The sequence below is a fragment of the Egretta garzetta genome, unplaced genomic scaffold (assembly GCF_000687185.1).
Source record: "Egretta garzetta isolate BGI_Z169 unplaced genomic scaffold, ASM68718v1 scaffold168, whole genome shotgun sequence".
NCBI classification, from domain to species: Eukaryota; Metazoa; Chordata; class Aves; order Pelecaniformes; family Ardeidae; genus Egretta; species Egretta garzetta.
This window is the reverse complement of record NW_009260675.1, coordinates 1,428,048-1,455,383: the sequence shown is the minus strand read 5'-3', so window position 1 is coordinate 1,455,383 and position 27,336 is coordinate 1,428,048. Positions and strand designations below refer to the sequence as shown.

The 27,336-nt window shown below is 36.9% G+C and overlaps 1 protein-coding gene across 1 annotated transcript in view; it reads right to left on the bottom strand.

Annotated features, from left to right (window-relative positions):
• ANKRD10 (ankyrin repeat domain 10) overlaps positions 1-21,593 on the bottom strand; it is a 32,768-nt gene extending 11,175 nt beyond the window's left edge. The window contains exons 1-2 of the mRNA XM_009645735.2: positions 21,429-21,593; positions 13,103-13,194 (exon numbers count right to left, since the gene is read on the bottom strand). Of these exons, the coding sequence (XP_009644030.1) occupies positions 13,103-13,194; positions 21,429-21,593 (257 nt within the window). The remainder of the gene's footprint in view (positions 1-13,102; positions 13,195-21,428) is intronic.
• Between the last annotated feature and the right edge of the window lie 5,743 nt (positions 21,594-27,336).

Sequence of the window (27,336 nt, the reverse complement as noted above, 5' to 3'; positions counted from 1 at the left end):
TTAAAATTATATCTTTGATATTTTTAGATCTGTCCCCTTCCCACATGTCCTGGTTTTGCCTGGGACAGGATGAATTTTCTTCCTAGTAGCTGGCATAGTGCTGCATTTTGGATTTAGCATGAGAAGAATGCTGATAGCACACTAATGGTTTAGTTGTTGCTGAGCAGTGCTTACACCAGTCAAGGACTTTTTCCAGTTCCCCTGCTGTGCCAGGTGCACAAGACGCTGGGAAGGGGGCACAGCCAGGACAGCTGACCCCAACTGGCCAAAGGGCTATTCCAGAGCATATGAGGTCATGCTCAGTATAGAAACTGGGGGGAGTTGGCTGGGGGGCAGCAATCGCTGCTCAGGAAGGGGATGGGCATCGGTCAGTGGGTAGTGAGCAATTGCCTTGTGCATCACTTGCTTTGTACATTCTTTTATTATCATTATTATTGCCTCTTCCTTTGCCATCCTATTAAATTGTCTTTATCTCAACCCATGGGTTTTACTTTTTTTTTCCCCAGGGGAGAGGAGGAGGGTGAGCGAGCAGCTGTATGGCACTTAGTTGCCAACTGGGGTTAAACCACGACACCACATCTTCCTGAACAGCTTACTCTTAACAGGTAGACAAAGATGCACTTGTTCTACAGGAGTATTTTGGAAGTACTGCCTAGGTTTTCAAGGGACTCAAGCAAAGTGGATATAACATTCTTGCTTCTGAGAGCTTAGAAACGTCTCTCAAAAATCTGAGTCTAAATTTAGCCTATCAATTTCAACAGAACTTCCTGTGTTCAGAAGTTAGTAATGAAAAAAAAAAAGAGAGGGGAAAAAAGTTAAATCAAGTAAAAGGAGATTACAGGATCTAGATGACTAGAAACTGGCCGGTCAGCTGCTACAAAAGAGAAAAACAACTGTCAAGTTCTCTCTGCTCCTTCTCAGTGGGAACACTAATTCTCTTTAGCTGATTTTTCTAGCCTTCCCTAGGAGGAAAATCTGTCAGTGGGAACACAAAAGGCAGCAAGAGCTAGCCATGCTATATAGCTCATCGTAACAAAATGCAAGAATCCAAGAAGCAATGGCTAACTCAATTAGCCACATGCACAAAGTAGGAAAAAAAAATGCTCTTAACAGGTATCACAGAGTTTTAGCAGACTGGAATAGTTTTATGGATTTCCAAAACATGTAGAAATACTGCCATCACTGTGAGAATTCAGAGTATGCAACAGAAAAAAGAGAGTCTTACCCAGTCCTTCTGGAAACCCTGGAGTACTTGGATGAATTAAAGAGCTAGGACATCATCTAGACCATTCTTTAAAAGTGCCAATCTGGACTTGGAGTGGTACTACCCTGTCACAGCAGTAGCTACAAGGAACTGGGAACATATCTATTACTAAATCTGTGGTGTATGGTCTACCTCAAATGCTGCTGCTGTCTGAAAATGAAGCAGCTACCTCAGCTTAGTCCATGAGCTAAGAATATAAAATCCATTACTGTAAACAGACTCCATTACAGGAATGAAAACAGAAATGGTTCACTGCCCCAGCTACACATAAGACTAAGAGGAGTTCAATCTCTTATGGGTAATCCCTATGTCAGTCCTTGGTTATGAACTGCAATTACATGTAAACCGACTATCAAGTGAAAATAAGGGAGTAATAAGTAAAGATTCATTTGGCTATCAAGTAGGCTATATATAACATGGACTGCATGGTTGGAAAAAAAAATAAATCAACAAGCAGGAAACTCAAAGAGACAATCACCATATTTAAGTAAATCTTCAACTACCTCAGTTATTAGATGTCCCTTGAAAGGTATTTCTCTTAATTTCTCACAGCTGCCTGCATAAAGAAAAAGGATTTGACTAGGGAAAGGATATTATAACTGAAAGTAACTTCAAGACCTGGGCTGTGAGAGAAAAGCAGTGAGGGGAAAAAAAGCAAACTGTTGGACAACACAGACAGAAATACATCAAAATTTCATGTTTCTTGAAAACCTCCTCTTTTCCACCCGTCCTCCTTTTTTTGCAAATTAAAAATCCCTTCAGTACTAAGTTTTGATCTTTTACCCTGAACACCTTGAAATAGCAGAAGCTGCAAAGCTCAGAACACAGTTTGATACTAAATCTTCAGGCAAGCTGCCCTTTTGTTACTGCTAATTATACAGCAAATATGACAGCTCTCTTTCTGTAACTGCATTACTCAGACTTTAAAAATGAGTGAAGAAATTTCCTGCAGGTTTTGTGGGTGGGGTTTTTTTTGTTTGGGGTTTTTTTGTTTTTCCCAACAAAGATGCCAAACTTGAGGGCAAACTTCTGTTTCTTTTCAGGGTTGTCCTCTAAGCTAGGTTACCCAGCTGAAACAAGACTAGAGAAATAATAAGCTACATAGACTGGTATTTCTCAAAGATGATCTTACGAAGAAAGCAGCTACCAGCAAGGAAGGTGTGGGAAGGATGGAAGAAAGTCATATTAAAGAGAAGAAAATCAGGCTAAGCCTTGAAAAGTTACATGCATTTTATCATGTCAGTCTCTTAATAAATAGTATTCATTGACTTAAATACTATTAATTGACTAGGTGCAGTTATTTTCTAAAGGCTGGCCTAATTACTGTCAAAACAGACAGTTGTGCTCCAAAAACTTGATTCCCTCTCTTTCCAGTAAAAAAAAAAAAAAAAAAAAAAACACATTAAAAATTGAAAACCCAAACACATTGCTGAAGGAGGTCAGTCCAGCTACAGGAACAGGTGGAAAAACTGAAGAAAGAACACTGAAAACCCAAAGTTCTGAGAATGTAATTCCCTTTTTGGCACCTACTGCAGACAGGAACATACACGAAGGCTTGAACTGACAAATGGGAGAAAAATTCCTTACTTAACCTTCCCCAGGACTAAATGCAGTTTTGGTAAATGGTCAGGAAGTCAGATCACTCTATGCTTAGAAAACACATACCTCGCAGCATTTCCAAAGCAATTCAAGTATTTGAAAAACGAATGAGTCCTGTTAAGATTCTTTCACTTAGCAGTATTTTTTTGCTTTACAGTTTATTCAGTATTTCCATGTAATTCTTATTACTAGAAACAAATTAGAATCATGAAGCATGGTATTATTTACCCTCAGCCTTCTTGTAGGTTAAAATCCAGGAGCTAGGAATGATAAAGACATAGCATTTTTCTTGAAGTACAGAAGTATGAGATGCTAACTCCAAAGCAAAACAAAGAAGACAAGTGTAATCAAAAAGATACATTTTCATATTATAAAGTTATTCTAAATAGAAAAGAATCCATGAGAGAAGTTGAGGCAAGTCCAGATATGGATGAGTAGGTGATCTTGAAGTTCCTTGACAGATGACATTTAAGACTTGAATTGTTCTCTAGTGACAGGTGTTCTATAAACAATCTCAAAACGTGCACTGTTATATTAAAGAGTTAAAGCTCTGAGTTTTAGCTATACATTTATTCACACACCTTCTACCGTGCTTAAAACAAACACGCTTATAACACATTTTCTTCTTCCATCAAGTGATGTCCACAGGCAGTCTTCAAAACTGACTAATAATCTTGGCATGAAGAGGCTTTTTTTTCTTAAAAATCTGTTTTTGTCTCTTTGGATGACATTATCAGGACTCCCATTTTAAAGGCTCAGTTCATCTGAGAGTCCTGGTATCAAATTAAAGCAGCTATGAAGCGGACACTGATGAAGGATGTTTATATTTCCTTCTTCTGAAATGCTTGTAAAAATGCTGGCTGTGAGTGCAATTAAATTGTTTTTCAAACACAAGAGAGAGAAATGTTATCTGACCAAACAGGACTGGCGTATAGAAACATCAAGTTAACTTTCAGTTCTGCTTTACTTTAGAAGGTTGTTTTTATTATTTCAATCTAACATTTATTCTTTTGAGAAGTTCACTAAAGGAAAAAAATCTGAGGCAAGCTCTCAAAAAATATGCAGGACACTTCCACCATGATTAAGTTATAGGAAGTAAAAAAAAAACAAACCCAAAATAGAAGAAAACTTAGAATTGTTTAGCTACCTCTGTGTAAGAAAGATTTACTTCAAGACAACTTACAAAATTTACTCTTAAAGGGTCTGCAGAAAGAAAAGATGAAGACTTGCGCTTCTTGCATTGAATTATAAATGATACTGAATTTAGTTAGAAAGACCTTGATTCTAAGTTTTTCAATTGTTTATATTTGTATACTTATTGGAGGAAAAAAGAAAGTACGTTTCTATGTGTCTTAACATAGAAATACATTTGATATACACTATCTTCCACTTATAATGTCACATACCTTGAAAAACAAAACAAATGTTTGCTACAAAAAGTCAACAGTAAATCTTTTTGAAAAAAACATTCATATATGTAAAAAAAGTCCCCTAAATGTTTAATTTTAAATAGTGATTACATCACCTACAGCTTACTGTGTTTTTGTTAATGCCATGCGACAATCTAAGAAAATAAACCACAGTTTTCGTATATCAATGTAATAATCTGTTAAAAAATACTGATCTCAACTTATCTATTGTTAGTTTACAAATAAAAATGTAGATAAATGTAAATTAGGGTAAGCAAAGCATGCAAATCTATAGATTCTATATCTGAATTCCTAGATTAGCATTAAAACCAATCACCGCAACAAATACCTCAACAGTATGCCTTGTGTGCAGAAAGGAAGCGATACTGAACATTCAATGCCACAACTGTAAGGTTTTCGGAGAAGCACCTGTGGCAGTTTCAGCAGTTTCTATATGGAATGCTCCCCCTTTCTAGGATTACTTGAAAAAATCAAGTCAATTCGAATTACGTAGCTGTAAAACATTGACATGTGTAGTTTTTACAGTTTCAGAATCTTCTGTTTGATTTAAACGGGCAATGGTGCATAAACAGGAAACTTATATCATAAGGGATCACATATTTGCAGGCAACATTAAGCTTAAAAGTTACATTAACATACATGAAGTGCTGTAGCACATTATTCAATATGTAAGCCATTATCATGTGACCACCTTAACAACAAGATACTAAGCCTTTTATGCCTTTAAAGCATTATTACTTTCATCCTGAAACCAATTTGTCAGTTCTTCACTGAAATTTATATAGAATGGAATAAAATTACCGGTCAACTCATGGCTTCAATTACTTTAAATTTAGTAGGCTGTATCTCAAAAGAATTAGTAACTATTCCTATATAAAAATTAGCAGATACAAGGATTAAAACAAAACAAAAGAAGAAAGAGAAAAAAAGATCAGAACACTAAAACGCCCACAGTGAGAAAAAAAGTTTCCTACACAAACATCAGTATACTAGTCTAAAATTTCTAAAGCAAAATGATTTAAAAATATTAAACTTTAAGTGTTTTAACCCTTTGGTGTCCAAATACAAAAATTGTGAAATAGTTTCAAACTTTTTTTTCCAGATACCAAGAGAAAAATATTCTTAACAGATGTGTGTCACTGCTGGGGACAGCTATAAAAATTCATGCTAGAATTACAGACTGGGCATCTACAAAAGCACAAGTTGGTGCCAAGTTTTTATTTCACAATAAAACATGCGGCAGCTGAAATTATTTTAGACTTTTAAAAACAAGGTAGAGTTCCTTACAACATCCTCCAAGATCATAACCAAGTGAATATACTGGAAAGAAGGAAGCTCTTCTCTGTGAAGCCACTTTTTTCACATCAAACCCAAGGTTCACTACAAATTATGCAGCTATAAGCAGCTCCTGGATACTTCAACTCACGACTGAGCAAATGCAGGCAGAAGAAAGAACTCACTGACCATGGTAGGCAACATTAAAATTACTACAAGCATCACCATCAGGTGGTGATTTATTGCTGTATCTGTATTTCAGTTTATATGCTTTAAGACAGACCTCAAACAGTGGACTTTGACTTTCTGTATCTCTTGTAAAAGTTATTCACATTTCCAAGTAAACTTTTGCCTGAACAATACAGGCCTATCTGACTTTGCCTGGCATCAGCAATCAACAATATTTTAAAATTCATATCCCATTATGTAAGAAGTGATTCCTAAACACAACTCTCAAAAGGAAGGTATGAAAGACCAAGGTAACTTAAAACAGTCCGATTGCACTACAGCATAACAGAAAAAAACCTTCCCTATTAAAATGAAAATAAACATTTCCCAGATCACTAGCAGAAATGGATTCCAAAGAAGCATCTTTTTAGTACTGCAGCCACTTTAAGTCCAAAGACAGTATGAGTTACTTCGCCAGCCAACTTGACGACAATAAGAACTACCACTGCTGCTGCTATCGTGTTTCTAGAAACAGATCAGGAATTGCCGATGAAGTTGCTTACAGTGAGGAAAGCATTATGGAAGACTACTAAGGAAAGGTTCACTGCAAACTCTGACTTGAAGAGATGAATAGCTTTGCAACGCAGATTCTGCCAAGATGCCTCTAGCAGCAAATAAAATCACATTATTTCTCCTCAACATACCAACTGAAAACCGATGACAGACTAGAATTAGAAAAATTAAGAAAGCAAGCTTCTCTCCAATGTGCCAAGCACAGAAGAAAGTTCAAGAGATTTACTACAAAAAGCATGGGCAGCAAGAGCTTTGGAATAAAACTAAAGAAGAGGTAAATGAATTTCAAAGTATTTTTGTGCCAAAAGGGGGGGACGGGACACATCAAGAATGAAAGGACTAAAGGTATCAGATGGATTCATTATTTTCCCGGAATAGGTATGGAAAGGGAGACTATTAAACTGCACAAAATTTGATTTTTTGTGACAAAAATAACTTGATGCTCTTACTCAAGCAGACAGAAGATCTTTTGGATTAAGAAACAGCTGAAGTGTAAAAAACCACTTTACGTGAGCTTCACAAGTTTTTTCAACTTAAGATTTTCCTCCACTTAAAAATTTATCTACCATGTATGGGCAACATCATTTGTCTAAGCTCTTCCAGGGTTTGTTAAGCCTTCACGCAATGAGATACATCTTGTAACCTGCAGCACATGACAAACATTGGAAAACTTTTCTGACCAACTTGAACATGTTCTGGGCCATGCCACAGCTGCCTAATGTTTTTTCTCCAGGTTCAAACATAATAGTTGGACTATGATCAACTTTACTGAAAAGATACAAACTAGAAGAGCAAACAAAAAACAAATGAACACAGCAGAAGTTAGAGCAAACGTGTTGCAATTAACAATTCTCTCATCACATATCCAGTCAAAAAGTATCAGCAGATCAAACACAGCACCCATAAGGTTCATCACCACCATCAGTATCTGCACTGTCAGAACTAATCAGACTATTGTATTTGGGAATACACTGCACCCTTGTTTCTTCTGCTGTATCTAACTTGGGCTCTGGCCAAGTTCCACTTCGTAACACTTTGGTTTCTCCACCTGATTCAACCACACCCACGTTTCTGTTGCCAGTAATAGCTTATCTTACAGAAAAAAATAACCTCTCTGAAGGGAAGCTGCACAGTAGCATAGTATCGTATGTGAAGGCAGATCACCCCCAACAAAAAATCCTAACAGTCCTGCCAGAGATCTGAGCTATCCTCATTTAAAAGTCTCAGTAAGGCTTCAATGTTCATTGTCCAGCTCTTCTGGACTGAAGAAAAGCCGAGAAACCAGTGCTATCAATCACAAAGGCTCATCACTAACGAATAAGCTCCCCTATCAAGCTGACCCATATCCTGTGAACTTCCTTTATGTTCCAGAAAGGTCACAAAATATCACTGCTTTAATGAAGGATTTAACTTTATTCATAAGAAGTACAACCTCTCACATTCTTCTCTATTTCTGAACTGATGTCAGTAACTACTGTTATTATTCCATCCCCACTAAGAATAATCCACTCTCAAACGGAACAGGAACTCAGTGGTAAGAATTTGTCTCAGCTTCCTGCAATTATTCAGAACAGCTGTAACTGAAAACTACCCTTTTCCATCCTGGTTTACTGTAGGACTGAGCCTCTCTCTTCCACTTTTTGATTTATCAGTTATCCATGCATGTATGTTCTGCTTCACTATTACCAAATCTTTCCTTGAGACTAAATCCAAATTACTGCCTTACTTCACTGTCACAACCTCCTACAAACCACGTTCTGTTTTTCTACAACGATGGCAGTCAAGCACGAAACCAAGTATGGAAGAAATTATCCAGTTTTACTTGTAATTATTTTGCAGGCAAATTAGTTTCACCGCTGAACTATACAAACCACTTTGACTTTGCCTCTCCATAAGAATTAACTCAAGGCAGGAAAGGAAGAATGAATTCCAACGCCTGTGGCCTCCATACTGCAGAACGGTCACTACAAGAAGCCTACAGTGATGGCCCTTAAATCGCTTGTTATATACAACGATAAAGTGCTTGTTATGTACAAAGAAAGAACGGTCATGTTTTTTCCTCAACTATACTGCACTGACCAATAACGCAACGATAGCAGCTAATCCAGCAGTTTAACTACTACCTGGAGAGCAGAGGTTTGCAAAAAGAATCGTGTATGAAGTGGCCTGAGTTTGAGAAGTACCAAACAGATTATATAAATATTAATATACTAATTAACAGATAAGAACCACTCTATTGAAAAAGCACCTAAATCCTATTCCTAAACAAATAATCAGCAAGAACCTAAAGCATTATTCTCAAGATGAGGTTAATGACCATAAAAAAGTAGGATGTTCATTCTCCTACACTGAATCAGTGTAGCAGTACAGCTTCTCAAGTAAAAAGATGGCACAGTAATGGCTCTTCACAAGTACGTTAACACCAGAAACAGACTGCAGGTCAGTATTAGAAGTTTGGTAGCTACCTTAGCCAGGTATGAAAAACAAGCAAATGTTAAAAATCTATAAATATCTGCTAAGATTTTAAGAATCAGGAAGAAATCCAGAAACTAATGGAGATCTCTGAACCCTGAGACCCTTCAAGAGAACAGGCCATACAAGTTTTCCCTCCAGACTGAAAAGAACCGAGGGTTTACAACACAAAGGAACGGTTGGTTTCTGCCTTATCATCATGAAATCTACACTTCACTCTTCTTCTGTCTCTTCACTAAAGGTGACTGAATTTCAGAAAGTCAAGAAGACTCAAAAGTACAAACGAGAAGAACAAAAGCTGAGATATCACAGGAGTGGTTGATATTAAAAAGTGAAACAGACTTCAAACAGAAATGTATTACAAGAATTTCACAAAGGGCTAATCCAGCGGCACTAAAAAAATTCACATTGGACAGATTTCTCTTATGGAGGATGAAGAGCAGTTGTGAAGAAGAAATTAATGATGCTTTTTTTCTAAACAACACAATGTAGTTCATGACATGTGAATTTGCAATTCTTCATTAAAATTAAGCCACTGCCAAAGAATGAGAATGAAGTTTTTGCTGAAAAACTAAATACCAGAGATAGGACATTTCTGGCATTATAGCAGGCGTGAATTTACACATTCAAATGAATGCAAGACAGCTTTAATGAGAAAGTGGCTGAAGTGTCTGCCTAAACTAGATCAACATCACGATATGAATCTGTCATCTGGTAGAAACAGATGTACCGGTATATTTATCCCAGCATGTCAGTTATTCTCCCCAAACCTGGAGACCAGAGTATAAGAAACCAGAAAGGAAAGTATCTCTTTGGGGTCTTGTAGCATCCCATCACAGTATACGAATCAATTTTTAAAAAAAACCTTAAGATTTCTGGCAGGGAAATAGAAAGCTTTCCTATGCTCCTGTTCAAGCATCTTGATCAACAAAACTCTGAAGCAAGCAAGTACTTGTGTTCAATTGGATGGATGCATACCAAGCAACATCCCATCCTACAAGATTCACTTCTCTCTATCCCAGGTTTGAAACTTCTGTCCTAGCTCTAAATCAAGTTGCTAAGGAATACGCGACTGTCCAAATGCCAGCTGCAGAAGATTTTTTATTCAGAATTAAGTGGACACAATGCACAAGTGAACTGCGTGCAAACAGACATGAAACCAGAATTAAGGAATTAAGTTCAAATCAGTATAATTAACAGCTGCATCTGCTCATTTTTTTTTTATTCAACAGTATCCTGTGTTTATAGATGAATTTTGTATTTTTATATATGCTGTGATGCAATCTATGAAACCATATTAACAGCCAGCAGTTCAAAAAAGAGGGTAAAAGAGCAAAACAAAACATGGCACCAAGAAGGCTTTTCCTCCATAAAGAGCTGTGGACACTTGTTTGTCACCATGATAAATAATACACAATTAACCATACATAAATTGCATAATTATGCTTTTTAGTGAAAACCCAGCAGTTATTATGGATACTTTAAAAGGTACTATCCACATTAAAAAGTCAGTTACACAGCAAACCTTTTCACTCATATGAGGACATTGTGACCACCTGCTTCCCCCTCTTCAAGGGTCCATGAATACCATAGTTAGTGGAGCAACCATTTTTATGGCTGTAGGACATACTGTGCACAGAATATGCTTCAGCTAAAATGAGAAGGTAAATACCACAAAAAAAATCAAAATATTTTCACTAGGGTACAATTATTATTTTTTAATATTATTAAAAATTTACACAGGAATAGAGACCCAAATTCTCTCTCATCAATTAGGAAAGCAATGCAAAAACTTCATGAAATTTAGAGACTGCAACATACTGTATTTCTCTGTTAAAGCAATACACTAACAAGCCTGAAAGAACGTAAACTAGAACAATTCAAGTGAGGCAATTTTATTCAAACTAAAATTCTTTCTTTCATCCTTACTGGACTATCATCAATATTCTTTGGCTTCCAATATAACCAAAGGAGTGAATAAAGTAGAAATACGGTAAACACTGATATCAAAGATTACACTATTCCAAGTAACTTCATTTTAACAGCAGTATTTCAATAATCACTCATAAATGAAAAATACATTTCTTGCAATATTACACCACCAGTTACTAGTGTTCGTGTAATAATGAAATCTTAACATCCCTGTTCTACTTTCTATAAAAAACTAGGGATGGTGCAATACATGATGGCTCTGTAAGTATCAGGTATAAGCAGTATATTTGACTATTTGCAGTCAAGGGGATATTCTCTGCATCTTCACAAAACTAGATTTTGATACCGTAACTGTATGATTAAATAAAGAAAAAACTAGATTAGAAAATCTAATCCCCATTTAAAAAGGCCATATTCACAATCAGTACAGATCAGCACTCTAGTTCTAGTTAGTGCTTAGTTCTGTATTTAATAAAATTCTTGCCTTGGTCCTATATAGTTAATTACCATTTCAGTTAATATATACAAATTAGAACTCAAATATATGGATAAAATCCCTCTCCCTTTCTTCTAACTGAAGTCATAAAATAAAGGAGTCAAAACTTTCAGAGCATCTCCATTTTCAAGATGTTACAAACATCAGGAAAGCAACGTAACCATTAGAGGCATGGGGCCAGTTTTCAAACCCAAATAACCCAAAATTCAATGTCAAAAGCATATACATGGATTTGGCCTAATTTAGCATACTGAGCCTGGAAACTAGATTCTATAGAAAAAAATCCTCACCCCATCAGTCAATAGCTAGCTCTTTCAGGGGACAGGGCCAAGTCCTGATCCTCTAAATGACTTAACATGGGTTGCTCCACCAGCCTATTGCATTTGCATCCCTGATTTCACCACTTCCTGGACAGGACCTGATATTTAATTACCTATAGAACTTGTGAAAAGTCTACCCTACTGAAACACAGATGGAATTCTAAGTTAGAAAACTGAGAATTCAAATTACTTCCTGTTCACTAAACTGCTATAAACCTACGCTACTTCTGCTGCAAATAGTTTGGTCAAAGGCATGTATCAATCTCAAAGCTTTACAGAAATGTTTTGCCTATGGCTTGCAAATATGATGTTTAAAAAGAAAAATTTTAGTTCTGTAAGTTACAGTTGCAGCCACATCGCCAACCTCAGTTACTCAGCTACTTATTTTGAAAGTCCTACGGATGCAACGCGTCCTCTTCTTTACATCAGACCCATAACTCACTTATTTCACATTGTTTATGCAGTTCTGCAACTTCTCCTCTGATTGGATACTTTGTAAAAATCACAAGGTTACATACTAATTGATGATGATAATTAAGGTTTGCTCAATTCCACAGTAAATTTAAATCCAAGTTTATCTTAAGATATCTGAAAGCAAGTTCAAAATGGGAATTTATAAATTTAAGACTGATTTCATGAACTCATCAATAACTGACCAAGACAGCTACGTAAGTTATTTCAGTGTCATTTTTCTATGAAGCAATCTCTTCATGTAAACAATTTGTTCATTACTATTAACTTAAAAGGTACTCTATTTCCTGAATACTCTATGATACCACTGAAAGAGTTAAATTTTATGGCAGATTTATCAGGGCAGCATTACAAAAGCAGTAAGATGGAAACCAAAGGGTAAAACAAGAAATTAACTACACGATTCTTATTTCACTTACAACTTAAAAATTTCATATTGCAGCTTAAAATACAGTAACTAGTTACCATTTAAGATAATAAGGCTAGATCTAATTAAAACAAATTGCTAAAGTATTTACATTATTATAAGCCATAGAGCTTATACTCAACATTTCTAGGTGAAAACTGCATCCATTTTGTCCATGCTGTAAGTTGCAAAAGTTTGTGAGATTTTCTGAATGTTTTTGCAGTACATAAACCTTTAAAGAAAAAAGTTAACAGGGCAAATACACAATATACTAACAAACAGCATTAAACTAACTGCAGAGAGTGTGTGAGATGCTATTTTGCACATATTGTTGCTTTTGCATTGTTTTCTATATTTATTCACCAGTGCAAGGTGTAAATTTGTTGTAAAAAATAACTACACGCTAGATAAAGTGTACGGTTTGGGGCCATCTGACAGAAGCATGATAAATATTTTAATATATCAGATAGAAATGCAATACTAACGTAGCACACTGGTATCACTTAAGTAAAATAAACTTTATTACTAGACATGCAAAACATCCTGGGCTTCATTACAGTTGAACATGTCTAGCTGTCTTTTAATTAGGTGTCTGCTGTTTTGACTTTTCTTTCTGACATTAGTATCTATGTTTACTGGTCTAAGTTAGTTAGCTAAACACACAACAATCAACAACAAAAAAAATACCTCACTTACTCTATTTGCGCACCATGAGCCACAAGGGCACTTATGGAATCCATACTACCAGACCGTGCTGCTTTATGAATAGGAGTTTCACCAACATAATCCTGTAAAGACAAACTACATTTTGTCAAGCATAATCTTTATAAAAATTAAAATATTACTTTTACATTACTCACTTTAATTAAGAAAGCAGATATATAAAAGCAGCATTTATTAGCTAGCAAATGCATCAGGTAATTCATTATTATTTTAAGGTTTGCAGTAGGCTGTTGTGTACATTAAACATTTTGCAAGAAATAATGCTAAGGGCATCTAATGCACAAGATAAGCCTTATCCAATAACTAGGCAATCAGCAGAGTCATATTCAGCAAAACGTTTTAAAAAACCCCACAACACATACCACTGTAACAAGTTCCTCCAATACCTTTATTTCCTAGCACTTTTGTCTTCCAATATGTTGGGACTGAGCAAGCCATCTTGAATTCAGAAGCAGCATGGCCAAGTTAGTGGAACTAAATTGCTTTCAGATCTTGCTGACACACTTATGCAGTACTGTACTGCACCATAAATACTCACCAGGTGGGGAGCAAGATGCATAACTCTACTGTAATTTAAGTTCACAGGACAGGCCAGATCTCTCCTGGGACACATACATATGACTCATGTCCTGCATGCTTTTCTTCTCTATCTTTATCCATTTACATTCCATTATTGTTAACCAGCACATCCAATCATTTAATCTTTTCATATCATGTGCAAACATACTGTGAGTAATGTATTGCTTTTCAGGCAAACTTCTCTCTACAAACTATCTTCACAGACAACAGGGAGAATCTACATCAATTTTACAAATGCAACTGGCAAGCAGCAGGTATATTCCATATATTATGATCTACAGGCTGCAACTGAAATTCAGTACTCGCAATTAGCAACCAGTAGTACAAACCACAGAGAAGAGTCTGCAATGAAATACAGCCTTGAAGTAGGAAGTAGACATTCAGTTACTGGTTTGTTATGTGATTGAATTATCACAGTCCCCAACTCCTTCACTGCATAGCAAGTTTGTGTATTTTTTTTTTCTTTCTTCCCCATCCTCCAAATTTTTGACAGACTTCACTTGTATGTGCCATTGATACTAAACATGTTCTAACTGTATATGCCTCCTTTTTGCTTCCCCATTCCTTTTACTGAAATAGCAACACTAGCTGTTAAAGTAACACAGCACCTTTACTGACTTGCCAGTCTTCATACACAATGGTGTTCACACCTAACTCTACAGTACTGGTTATGCTTTATCTCTATTTGAAATGTAAGTATATTCAAAATATGAACATATTACTATATTGATAGATAGGAGGTAACAAGTGTTCTAAATTGTCTGCCAAGCTTCTGAGAAATTAAATCACATCTTTTATACCATGTAAATATAACTTGAAGATGACTTTTGGATTATGTATTATATACTCTCAATTTTCTACTTGCCAATTTTATTTCATGGTAAAATATTTTTATAACAAGTTACAAATTCACTGAGGGTAAGCCAGTTTACCAGCGCTTAAGACATATATTCAGCCAAGCAGTGAACCACCTAGCACCCCCAGCAGGGAACAATAACGGTACGAATGTTTACCTTCTTATAAACTAAGGAAAATTGCTGAGGCTGACATGAAGTTTGGAGACAGAAAAGAGCAGAAAACTCTTTGGGGTGCCTCAGTGTTTAGAAAACAGCTATATAGCCCTTCTTCCAAAATGGCTGTCTGTAGCTGATGAATAGAAGACTGCATTCCAATGAAGTTTATATGATTTCTCCTATTTATAACGTTTCTTGAAGTTACAGGAAGAGAGAAGTGTTTAACAGAGGACACAATTTTATTAACTATCATACACGGAAATCCATTTGGCACTAATTTACCCAGGAAGATCTTCTTCATAGCGTAATACACTTTCCCATCATGGAAGCTGTCTTCGATTCATCATTTTGTTATTGTTTCCTCCCCCCCACCCCACCTTTTGTTAAAGAGGTAAAAGTGCAGAAAAGCAGCGATTTGCATCTTTTGTTCAGCATTAGTATTTACAGTCCCAACCCTAACTTAAAAGATAATAATTCAACATAAAGTTCAGTTTAGGGAAAGTTAGGTCAACTAGCCATGCATACAATGAAGGTGACAAAAATCTTTACAAGCCCCATAAGCCTAGAGTGTTGCCCACAAGTAAGATCTAGAGAACTTAATTATGAAGCATTCTTGTAGGGAACCGCTAGACGCTAGAAGGATGAAGAAAAGCCTTTTGCAAAAGGACTCCTCACTACTGCGTTACAAGAATAAGCTAAGCTTACAGCAGCTAACAATCCTGTCACCAACCACCAGAAAAAGGTTAGTATCTCAGAAGAGAATATATGTCTTGAGAAGGGCTTCTTTCAATCACTGGTCCAGAAAAGCATGTGACTCTTCTCTAAAGCTTAGAAATTGAGAAAACCCTTAAGAGAATGACAGAATATATGGATTTAGATTTTTATAGCATTTGTTTTAATTATGGCACCTAACTTTCCATGATCACTAACGTTATCTTCTTTTGAAAGTCTCCTATGGGACCAAATCTGTTGCACTGAAATAGTTTCTGAAATAGTCTCCTAGCTCTACAAAGAAGACATTCTCTCTGGGTTATGAGCTAGAATGAAAGGGAAAAAAAAAAAAAAAATCTCTCTCTCAATGAAAAACGGCTTTTAATTTTTACTTATTTTCCAACATATCCAAAATCATGCATAGAAAGAAAAATAAAGTACTCTATGAGCCTCTGAACAATTCTGTTTTGATTCAACAACTGGAATAGATGGCACCAAACAAAAAAAAAAAAAAAAGCAGTATAACAGAGGTTTTCCCAAGAAGCTTCCGAGAACAGTTTGGGGGGTCTAGACTGCTAGCGCATTTTCACGCATAAGACACCTCTTCCCTATCTCTTTTTTGGCTATGTGGAGCAAACGAAGTTATTTTATTCTGAGGGGCTCTACAATTCCTAATAATCCTTGATAATACCTCATAATCCTTCTAATTGTCCACAGTTCCCATATGTGCTGCAGTTTGACATAATCCCTTCTGTAAAAATATTCCATGAAGGGAAACATCACTAACTTGTACATCTAGAGTAGAACTTTTCAGGGTCCCATTTACTCTTCTGATGTAACACTGCACCATTAGTCCAAACTTGTCTTGCAATCCAGAAGTCCCATTGTAAATAAATGAGCAGAAAGACCAATTAAGTCTTATTAATTTAGCATTCAAGATGACACAAGTTTGTTTGCTTCTGTGGAGACTAAGTATTTTGGGTACAGTGCTCCTGAAGAGATTATAAGAAGAGTCATGAGGCATCATAGGCACATTCATTTTTTGCAACTCACTGTCAAACAGTCTCCTTCTTTCCCTTGGAAGAGCATGACTATCCTTTTGCAAAGGCAAGGGCAGTCTTCTCTAGTTTGGGGTCATGACTAGACTACCTTTGACTTTATTTCATTTTACTGAATACATACCTAGCTTCCTTTTCTTATTCTCTTTTTATTTATATGGCTGAAAAGTCTTTTGCTTTTTTGGCTTAAATCTTCTCAGTAAATCTATCTCATCTTGATTAGCCAGTTTGCATTTCCTCACTACGCTGCTTAATCTCAGAAGACATTTCCTCTACCGAGCCAATGCTTTTCTCAAACTCTCTTACTCCCAGCCCTTTTTCAGTTCAGTCTAAAGCCATTTTTTACTCTATTTTCCCTCTTTCTGTCTTTTTGGGATGCAAATTTCTGTTGGCTTTAGGATCTTCCAGTTGAACTTAGAGCAGATTTCCCATTTTGTTCTCCAAGTTCCAAGCCCCTGGATATGACTGAGTTAATTTCAATCACTGGTACCTTTACACCCCTGTCATTTGAAAAAACAAAGAAGTTACTTACCTGTACATATTTCTTTTTAAAACAGAAAGCCCCCACGCACTTTTACACTGAAAGCTTTCAACTATGTGTACTGGCTTTGGCTGGGATGGAGTTTATTTTCTTGACAGTAGCTGGTATATTTTGGATTTGTGACCAAACCAGTGTTGATAATACACCCAACATTTTAGCTAGGAGTGGGCTGGGGGTGCACAAGAAGCTGGGAGGTGACACAGCTAGGACCACTAACTCAGACTGACCATAGGCATATCCCATATCATACAACATCAGGCTCAGCAAGAAAAGCTGGAGGAGTAGAGTTCACCAGGGCCGTCATTGCCTGGGGTCTGGCTGGGCATCAGTCAGCTAGTGGTGAGCAACTGTGGGGTTTTTTGGCTGTGGTGGTTTAAAATTTTTTTTTATTATGACTTTATTTTCTTGGTTTTGTTTTCCTTTGTTTCCTTTTTTACCTATTAAGCTGTCTTTATCTCAACCCTTGAGCTTTCTCACTTTTCCAATTTTCTCCCTCAACCCGGTGTGTGGCTGTGTGATACTTTGGCGTCTACAGGCGTTAAACCACAACACTATGTACTTGTAAAATACTTCTAGTATAGATACCTGACTAAGACACAGAAGCACTATTTTACATGACAAGAAAGATAAACTAACTCCGTTCCTTAACTCTACTGACTGAATTCCAAGTTCTATCAGCTGATCGCATTTCCAAAAGCCGTTCAGATTTCTTAGACCCAGCACCCTGCCCTTTTCTGAGGCCAAGAAGTAGAAGCTGGAGAGTACAGAGGTTTTCTTCCTGATTCTTTGCTAAAAATGTTTTGAATCTATGTTGGGTTTCTCCTTCTGTATTTTGAGTACAGATGAAAACCAATGGAGTACTTGGATTTAGTCCAAATTGTTGTTTAAAATACAAAACTGCAACATACCAAAGGAATGAGTGTTTTCTTCCTCCCCACCATGGATATCTGTGTGTTTACAGTTTTTGCTAGCATGAGTAGTCTAACCCTCCTAAATCTATCTGCCACATGACAGTAACTGGCTGGATGAAAAGTAAGTTAGCATCACTGGTAAGGATGCAGTATTTTTTACCCCATCTCTTTAAGATAGGCCACACAAAACTGGTTTTTTGGCCAATCAACACAGGCAACATACAATAGAATGTTTAATATGCTGAGGCTAGAGGGAAAATATACTTAAAATGAAGTAATAGGCTTTTTAATCAAAAAGTACTTTGCAATGTTACAGTGAGCTAGAGCAGGCAGGTAGATGAAGTGCAGGTCTTGACTCACATTATTAAGAACTATTAGCAGGTACTGCCCACTGAAGAAAAGAAAGTAAGTAACAGGATTTTCTCGAGTCCACTGCTGGGTAGAAATAGGCAGGTCATTGCTTGACACTTCAGCTTTCTCCTGTGAATTTTTATGATCCTGGGGAAGAACTGCCCACTGATCATAAAGAGAGGGAGATGGTTCTAGCCAGCACACACAGTTATAGAAGAGGGCTGGGCATCACAGGATATACTCACAGAATTTATTTGGGGAGCAAGGTACAGTTGGGACAAGCAGTTTTCAGCATTTGTCCTTCATTGCTGCTGCCTGAGATATGTCCTGGGCAACTGTCACCAGCACTGAGATAATGCACTTTCAAGTTTTCCTAAACTTCAAGGCAGGGAGCACGGGCTATGATACGATACCTCTGGGCAGATATGAGAAAGCGTGCATGCAAATTCTACTGAGTACCGGAGGTTTACATTAAGACTGAGAGACTCGAGTGGATTCCTTTTCAGAAGCTATCCTTTTCCTTTTTCCAGAGGTGATGGGTTAGTCTGTAGCCAATGACCAGGAGTCAGTTTGGAAGGAGTTTTACTAGTTTAAATATCAAGTATTCCCAGATCTTTCTCAGCATGTGTTTTGTATCCAGTGTCCATGGAACACTTGTCCTCACACAAGCATTAGCCAGTGACTATGTCTGTCTGAAGTACAGCATCAGTCAGCGAGCTGGAAGGAATAAACAAAATACACATCAGGAAATAGTGCTCCAAAAGCTCAAAAGTGTGGGTGGAAGCCCTAGATGATCACCTGGAAGTGCTTCTAAGTTAAATAAGGAACCAAGATCATTTATTAAGCAGTTCAAATCAAGCAAGAATAGTAGAATTTGACTGCAATTCAATAAACAGCTGGGAGGAATTGGGGAGAGCAAAGCATGCACTATGGTTTACATAGCCATGTATGAAACATTCCAAATATCTGTGGGGCGAGTTTGCCGCTGCTATAGGTATCACCAAGGTACACTGTCTAGCTTTCTGTGCTCATGCATGTGAAACCAGTGTGACTGACCAGCTGCATCCTAACAGAGAACCTAAGAGACTTGTTTCTACTACCATTTTAATTATCCAGAGCTATCTTCTCATTTTATCATCAAACCAAATCTAAAATATCTTTTTTTGTATGTTCAACTAATATTTTGTGCGGGGAAAAAATTATTACATTCAAGTGTAACTTGAGCCTACCATTAACAACACATAAGGCTTCCACAGTGTCAACTCTCAGTACTATCTATATTAGTGTCCTTTGCCTGTCAATACCTGAATTTGCCCTTAGAAGTCTACAGGATACTATCACCACTGTCTCGTTTGAAAACCTGAGACCCACAGATCTATTATTGTACTTGTTCTGGTGACAGACCATCAATTTATAAAGACTCCTGAGTCACTGGCTAGTCTTGGTGACTTCTTTAAGTTGGAATGAGTTTCCTGTCTACTTTTAACTGTGTATCATACTGCTTTCTGCTTTCCTGTACAGTCATCTGCATGTTGCCCTCAGCCCATGGAGAGATCTCTCTGCACTCTTCTCCTCTTCTTTTGGGGGCTAGCTGCTACTTTCTTCTTTGCTATACCCTCACTCACTAGATGTAATTTTTTTTTCCCCCATCACGTTCCAGGACAGCAAGCTTGTTCTTCAACTCCATTTCAACCTCACTGGTCAGTTCTTCTCTTTATCCTCATAGTTGGAAACTTTCATTCTTCTCATTCATTCATTTTCATTCATTCTTCTCTTCTCATTTAGCAGATATTTGTACATCTTTATTCTGTGCATGCCATGTTTCCTCTCTAATCACCGTTTCTTTACATTCTTACCTGGTCTCCAGATGCATTTATAGTTCTTGTATTTTCTCTTCTGAAGATTCTACCACTATGCAGCAATAACTTATTGCATAAGTTACTTTTGTCAGGTATCAAGGAGAAGATGCGATCTATAGCCTCTGCATCCAGTCACCTTCATTGTTTCTACAATTCTCCTGGTGTCTCACAGCTGTTCTCAATGCACCAGCCTTCTTTTCTGAAAACTCAACACAAACTTCCCCATTTCTTATTTTTGCATAGATTAAAAAAAAAAAAAACCAAACGCTAGAAATGCAAATGTTCAATTTCTTCAGCAGACTTAGCTTAACTCTACTGCATATAAAACAGTCTGGCCGTTAAATATTTTAAGAAAAGTATGATGCAAGATTTAACAGATCAGGCATCTTACGGCTGCTGTGCTATACTACAGCTTTTAGTAAATGCATATGCTGTAGTATTAATTACTCTCACAGAATACTATAAATAATTTTGAGTACTGTTATAAAGGCACACATTATGTATACCCAGCAAATATAATAGATCCATTCAGTACTGCAAACATTTTCTCCAAAAGCATGATAGTTTTAAGCACTCGATTCTGTTCCTGTACCAGAGTACAACAGTCCTTTACAGGACTTTTGCTATGTTAATGCACTCTCTGCTACCAAATAAATCATTATTCTTACGCATGCTAAAAGTAATGAAAAATTATTAAAAATCACCCATTCAGTCTTTGTTAGTAAAGTATATGTTTCTAATCTATTTGGAGGAAGTTACCAAAAAAAGCTTTAGAAGCAATCTACAAAGGAGAACTATGAAACCAGATGCACCTTAAAATAAACCATGGCCGACCTTACTAGTTAGATGTATGGCTAAATCACGAAGTACCACAAAGGTCTCGTGGTTCTATACGTAATGGTGAATTTTTCAATTATTAGCATATTTAATAAGATATTCCTCACTAGTATTTTTTTTTCCTTCCCCTGAAGAGGCATTACAATATCAGAGTATTTGCTAATGCTGCCAACACCAGAGCAGCACACCATTTTGTTCAATAAGCAAGATGTCAATTCCTGCAGAAAATGTTCTCCAAGCCTTTAGTGGCTTAAAGGACATTTATTAGCCCTATCTCTACTATAATGAAAGAGGTCTATAACTGTAAGTTGTTTGACTTCAGCTGGTGTTGAAAATAATGTATCTGTATGTGAATGTAAGCATCATACATGTAGTAAAAAGGGACCAAGACACTCCTTCCAAAACAATACGCAGACATTAAATATGCATGAATCCATACCTGTTTGTTTATGTTGGCCCCCACTTGAATCAACCAATTCAGGCACTGTGGATGTCCTCCAAAAGCAGCAATGTGGGCTGGTGTTTGAGCAAAACGTGTTGTACTGGCATTTACAGAAGCTCCAGCTCTTACTAACTGCATTAGGCACTCCAGCTTTAAAGACATGAGGGAATAAAACCAAAAAAATGTTACACAGATGTGCTATGACACTTAGCACGTGCTAAACAAATACATAAAACTTAGACAAGCTACACTAACTAGTGAGACTACATGGATGCAATACAAGAGAGAATATGAACATTAGTCTTTTCCCCCTCCTCCCTATACTCCCCCTTCCTCTGGCCATAGGCCGTACCTGAAACGTACTTAATTCTTGCCCCCAAAATCGAATTCCAATATTTATTTTCAGGATGGGGGAAAAGAGGGCATTAATACCTCAGAGCTGAGTCCAAGAGCTATTTGGTTCACTTTTGCTAGGGAGAAGGGAAAAAAATTTTTTTTTTTTTTAAATATTTCTGATCCAGCAAAGCTGCAAACATGACACTAAACAGGCATTATTATCTAACGTTTGACAAAACAGGAGTGTTAGGAGATACAGATATATTCTCAGAAGAGTTTAGAGGAAGGTAAATCAGAAAACCCATAAGAAATATCTTAAATTTCTTTAATGTTTTCTTAAGAGAGACAGAAGCAGATTACTAATGAAAACTAATACTAACTATAGTTAACACTATACTAAATCTGTAAAAAGGAATAAATTCTTTCCACCATTTTGCTGTTACTATGGCTGAAGAGCTGTTAAAAACAAAACAGGTTGCACATTTGTGGCAATACCAAAAAAGAAAAGCTCTCTTCATTTTAAAAGACTGCAGTATTTCACCACACCATATTCTGACTTTTATTTTCCCATCATACTAACCCGGAGTGTCAGATATCCAGCTTCTATTTTTAAATGTTCATAACATCACATTTGTAGAAGCTAGGCAAACCACAGCCACAATGACCTCAACTTTCAAAAATAGTAAAAAAAAAAAAAAACAAAAAACAAAACTCCTTTCCTGTCACACAGCAACATTAATTTTGTTGATAGGAAAAGGAATGCACTGTGCTAAAATAAATAGTTTAGTCTAGGCTTCCATTTATTGTGGTTAGAAAACAAACACCACTGCACACACATGTGACAGCAAAACAAAAAACCACCACACTGACTCAGGCCATTGGTTCATATAAAACAAAAATCTACGAGTCAGTCTGTCAGAGTTAAAGAAAATGTTTGTTAGCCATACCACAGCTATGGAATAATCTGTTCATAAAGGAGCAATTAAAAAGCATTAGAAATCCAGCTGGCAGCCTGATTACAGATAGAAACATAAACATCACGATTCCAACATTATTCTCTTCTGCTGTATGTCAGTCTCTCTCTCTCTTTTTTTTAACCTGTAAAATTCCTCATCTTGATGAATTACATACATGAGACAGAAGTCCCAACCACTGTGCTGAAGTATTTTATATTAGTCTTGCAAATATATTGTGAACTTCAATTGCTTCCTTCCCCCATATAGTTCAAACGCACACATATGAACCCTATCCTTTAGGATATACAAAAGTGCTTTTCCGGACTGTAATGGATGTGACACCAGACATAGATGTACCATTAACTCACTAATCACATGACATAAACATGCAAGGGTGAGGGTAACTGAATTAATGAATCTAGCTCCATAAACCTCAACATTACCAAGGACAAAGTCCCTTCTCAAAAACAAACAAGGACTTTTACTGCAAAAAAATTTGCATCAAAAAAATGACATTAAGAAAATTTATAATTCTAATGCTAGACTACCCAAATACATTTTGCATTTGCTAATCTTAGACTTTCCTTGGTGGTCACATGCTAGCACACCTAATATTGCTGTTAACCCTTAATAATTGTAACGCTAATTACTAATAAGCGATGTGATGAAAAAAAACTCCACAGGTTCCTCTACTGTAACAGCAAACAAAAATAAAGTTCAGCCAGTTTTTAAAACAATAGATTGTTAACAGGATTCATTTGAAAACACTTTCAGACAAGCATTACAACTTCAGGGAATAATATTTCCTGCACAGAAACTGGGCTGAAAGAATTTCCATAATTAGATAGGCATTACAGCCCATCAACTGAAAGGGAAAAAACATTGGAACTGGTTCACCAGCATCATCTTGCAGTTTAAGTCCACTTTATAAGATGGCTACATGTCATGATTATCTATACAACTTCATGTTTAAATGCTGGGGGTTTTCTTGTATGCTCCCCCCACCCCCTTACAGAGTTTTAACAATGAAGATAACGTCTCATCCCATTAAAAGCTGAAGTATGGGTCTTCTGCATCATGGCTGTCAGAAAAAACCTGCTTCTTCCAGCATTATGGTAAATGAGGTATACTACTTCCATGGATAGGAAAAGCCAACATAATGAAAAACAATACATCACTTGATTATTTATGCTTGAGATCAGGACACAGAAGTCCACTTTCATTAAATAACCTTTTAGAAGATATTTTCCACTGTACTGTTATACCTAAAGCAGAAGTTAAACTGATTTAATAAAGAAGAAAGACAGGCCTCCACATAGGCCACAACACTGGCAAAATACCAAGGAAGAGACAAGCATTTTCATCTGTACTACTTTTGTTCCAAAAGAAACAGAATGTACTCACTATGATTTTGCTTCCTATAATGTAAACAGTCAAATAGCAAAAAAAAAAAAAAAAAAAAAAAAGAAGAGTACAAGCAAATAGATGTGGTCAGAGAAAATCAAAATACATGTGCACACAGTTTTAAAAAAATAAATTAATTAAATGAAGGTCAGAATAAGACAAAGTGAATTAACAGCGACTTCATTTTTTATGCAAGCCCTTCATTTTCTACCCATCTAGTAGCTTTTTAGACTGTTAACAGTTTTATATTCTGACCCACCTTCTCAGAAATCTACAGAACGCTGGTATAATTTAGGGCACCATATAATTAACTCTAATTTAAATACAGCAACTCTAATGGGAATTAATTCGCATCTCAGTATATGAGCACTTCTCTGCAGTCAGGGAATATCCTGAAAATGCAAACTCCACCACAGATATTCAACACAGCAAGTAAATTTGGACTTGCTACTATCTCTAAAAGGAGGTCCATACTGTCATTAAAGTTCCAGATATTACAACCAGTGTATTCAATTTACTTTGCTGGTATTTTAATTACTACTTGCAAGCTGTACAAGTATGTTTCAGAGTAAGTTATTAAAAAAATACCGTGTTTTCATTTTTAGTCTTAAGATACTCCATTTTTATTGGTATTACATCAGTATTCCCCCCCAAAAGCTGCCTTTCCTCTTTCACCTATTCATTTCTCATGGAACGTGACCGTTCATGCTACTTCCTTACTGCAGTACATTTACAACTGCATGCAAGAATGTACTCCTACATAGCTTTATTCTAAGTTGATTTTGTACCATCCTTCAGCATAACAAGGGCTTTCTTCTGTGTTCAAATTGTGCAATAGGTAAAGGGAAAGAAACATCTCTATACTGCTAAAGTTCACCAACCCTAGACTGATGCTGTGCATGCATGCACAGGAGCGTGTACGTGTAAGAACTGTCCTCAATTTCACTGCTTACAACAAGTTGCTCCACCAGGACTTCTTCTGGAGAGGAACTAAATCCTAAAATTTTGTAATTTCGGCATCCTACAGAGCTGCAGTTAGAACCAATACCTATCTGGTGGACCACGCTGCTAAATGGCCCTATATCAAAAGGGCAGCCATGAAGTGTTCTGTTGCCATTTAATTTCTTTCAGCAAAAGAAAAACAAATGAGAGAAAACCCCACAGAAATCTAGAAAAGCAAAGACGCGAAGATGGGTTTTTTTTCTCAGTAACTACTGATGAACATTTCAAAAATTTTTGTTTTAAAACTCTGATACTTTGAGAAATAGAACAACTCTCCATTTGAAATTTTGATGAATCTGAACTTGGAAAAAAACCATAAATAAGAATATAAGACATGCATACGAATGTCCGCTCTAAGAGCAGCTATTGTTTCACTGCTGGCAGCCATCTATGAACTGGCAAAAGGTGAAAGTATAACTATGCCATACAAACACAAAGTCCCTTGAGTTTGGGATCCAATTACATTACCGTAACTTTTTCAAGTGTGTTGTATAGTCTCTGGCTCAGAGAAAGGAACACTACCTAACAAGACTATAAAACGTGCAGATACCTTCCATAAATTTAAATTGCCTAGACCTAATCACAACATTTTTAGGAAAGTACATATAAGCAAAGTTGTATTAAACCCATTTATAGCCTTTGCAAGTCTCATTTCACTTGCCAGATTTCCCCCCCCTTGTATGCAGCAACAACAAAAACAGGTATCAAATTTTGCTGATACTTAAGAATGAACTTGGTAAATGTAAACACAGTATCCTGCAGACTGACTTGTGCCCTTTGTTCACTGTTTCTGCAAGACTCTCTTCAACAGAAATCAGAACATACACAAAAACTCGCATAACCTAGCACGGTTAGCAGAAAGCTGAAGATGCTTAAAGGGAAAAAGAAAACACCACACACACTTGAAAGACAAAAGCAAGACTGCCACAAGCATTTACCCAAGATAAATTCTTATGAGAGAAAAAGGAAACAGAAGACTGTAACGCCAAATTATTATCTTCACATTTTCTATGAGCATACTTCACGATAAATTTAAGGCACTCCACTTCCCCCCCCACGTGTAGAAACATATAAGATTACTGGCTTCTTTCTGAACAGATAAAAGACTGCCTTAGGTTTGGTGGTTTTTCTTTTTTTAAACACTGGAGGACTACTTAGCTATGTTTCTAAAACGTTTCTCAAACAAGCACTGCAGATAAGATCACTTAACATATAGACAACACCTCTTTATGTGCTTTCATAAACCATGACAACTGCCTAAGTACATTTGTTTTCCCTCTCCAGCACACAATTGATAAACAAATATATTGGAAATGGGAGGCAGAACAAGAACAAAAGCCCCTCAAAAATCCAAAACCAGACAAATCAATGAGGGAAAAAAACCACCAAACAAATCCCAACCCTCTAGGCTGGAATTCTGCATATGCTGGAACACTCACTGCATTATAAACAGGAAAAGCCTACTTAAATCAAGAAACTAAGATACCACTCATCCTAAGAGACTGGAAGTTAGAGATAAGTCAGAGAAGAAAGGTGCTTTAGAAATACTTGGATTATTTTTTTCCATTTGTCCATTTCCTGAATAGCTGTTAATCCCCATTTTCGAGTTTGTCAATCCAGCAAAGGGGATTGTAAACACATTTATTTTTAAGATGGTCCTCGGATCCTCGTATAGCATGGCTTCAAACACTGTCTGCCAGCTTAGGGGGAAAAAAAAAAAAAAAAATCACTGTATTTTTTAATACTTAAGGTTCAAAAGGAACAGAAGGCAGAGGTTTCAGGAAGAGAATCGAATAGACTTTCAGCTGGAAGGGACCTACAATCATCTAGTCTAACTGCCTGACCACTTCAGGGCTGACCAGAAGTTAAAGCCTGTTGTTCCGGACATTGTCCAAATGCCTCTTAAACACTGACGGGCTCGGGGCATCGACCGCCTCTCCATGAAGCCTGTTCCAGTGTCTGACCACCCTCTCGGTGGAGAAACGCTTCCCGACGTCCAGTCTGAACCTCCCCTGGCGCAGCTCTGAACCGTCGCGTAGCTACTTCTTCTTACGTTTTGATCTTTTCTGCACTGCAACGATGCCAACGCAGCTAATTCCATGCTCCCACCCGCGCGCGCAGAAACCACGATTTATTTTTCCCACTGAAGGCAACGGGGGAGGGAGCACCGCAAGCACGAGCATCTCCCTCCCCAGCTCCTAAGGAGC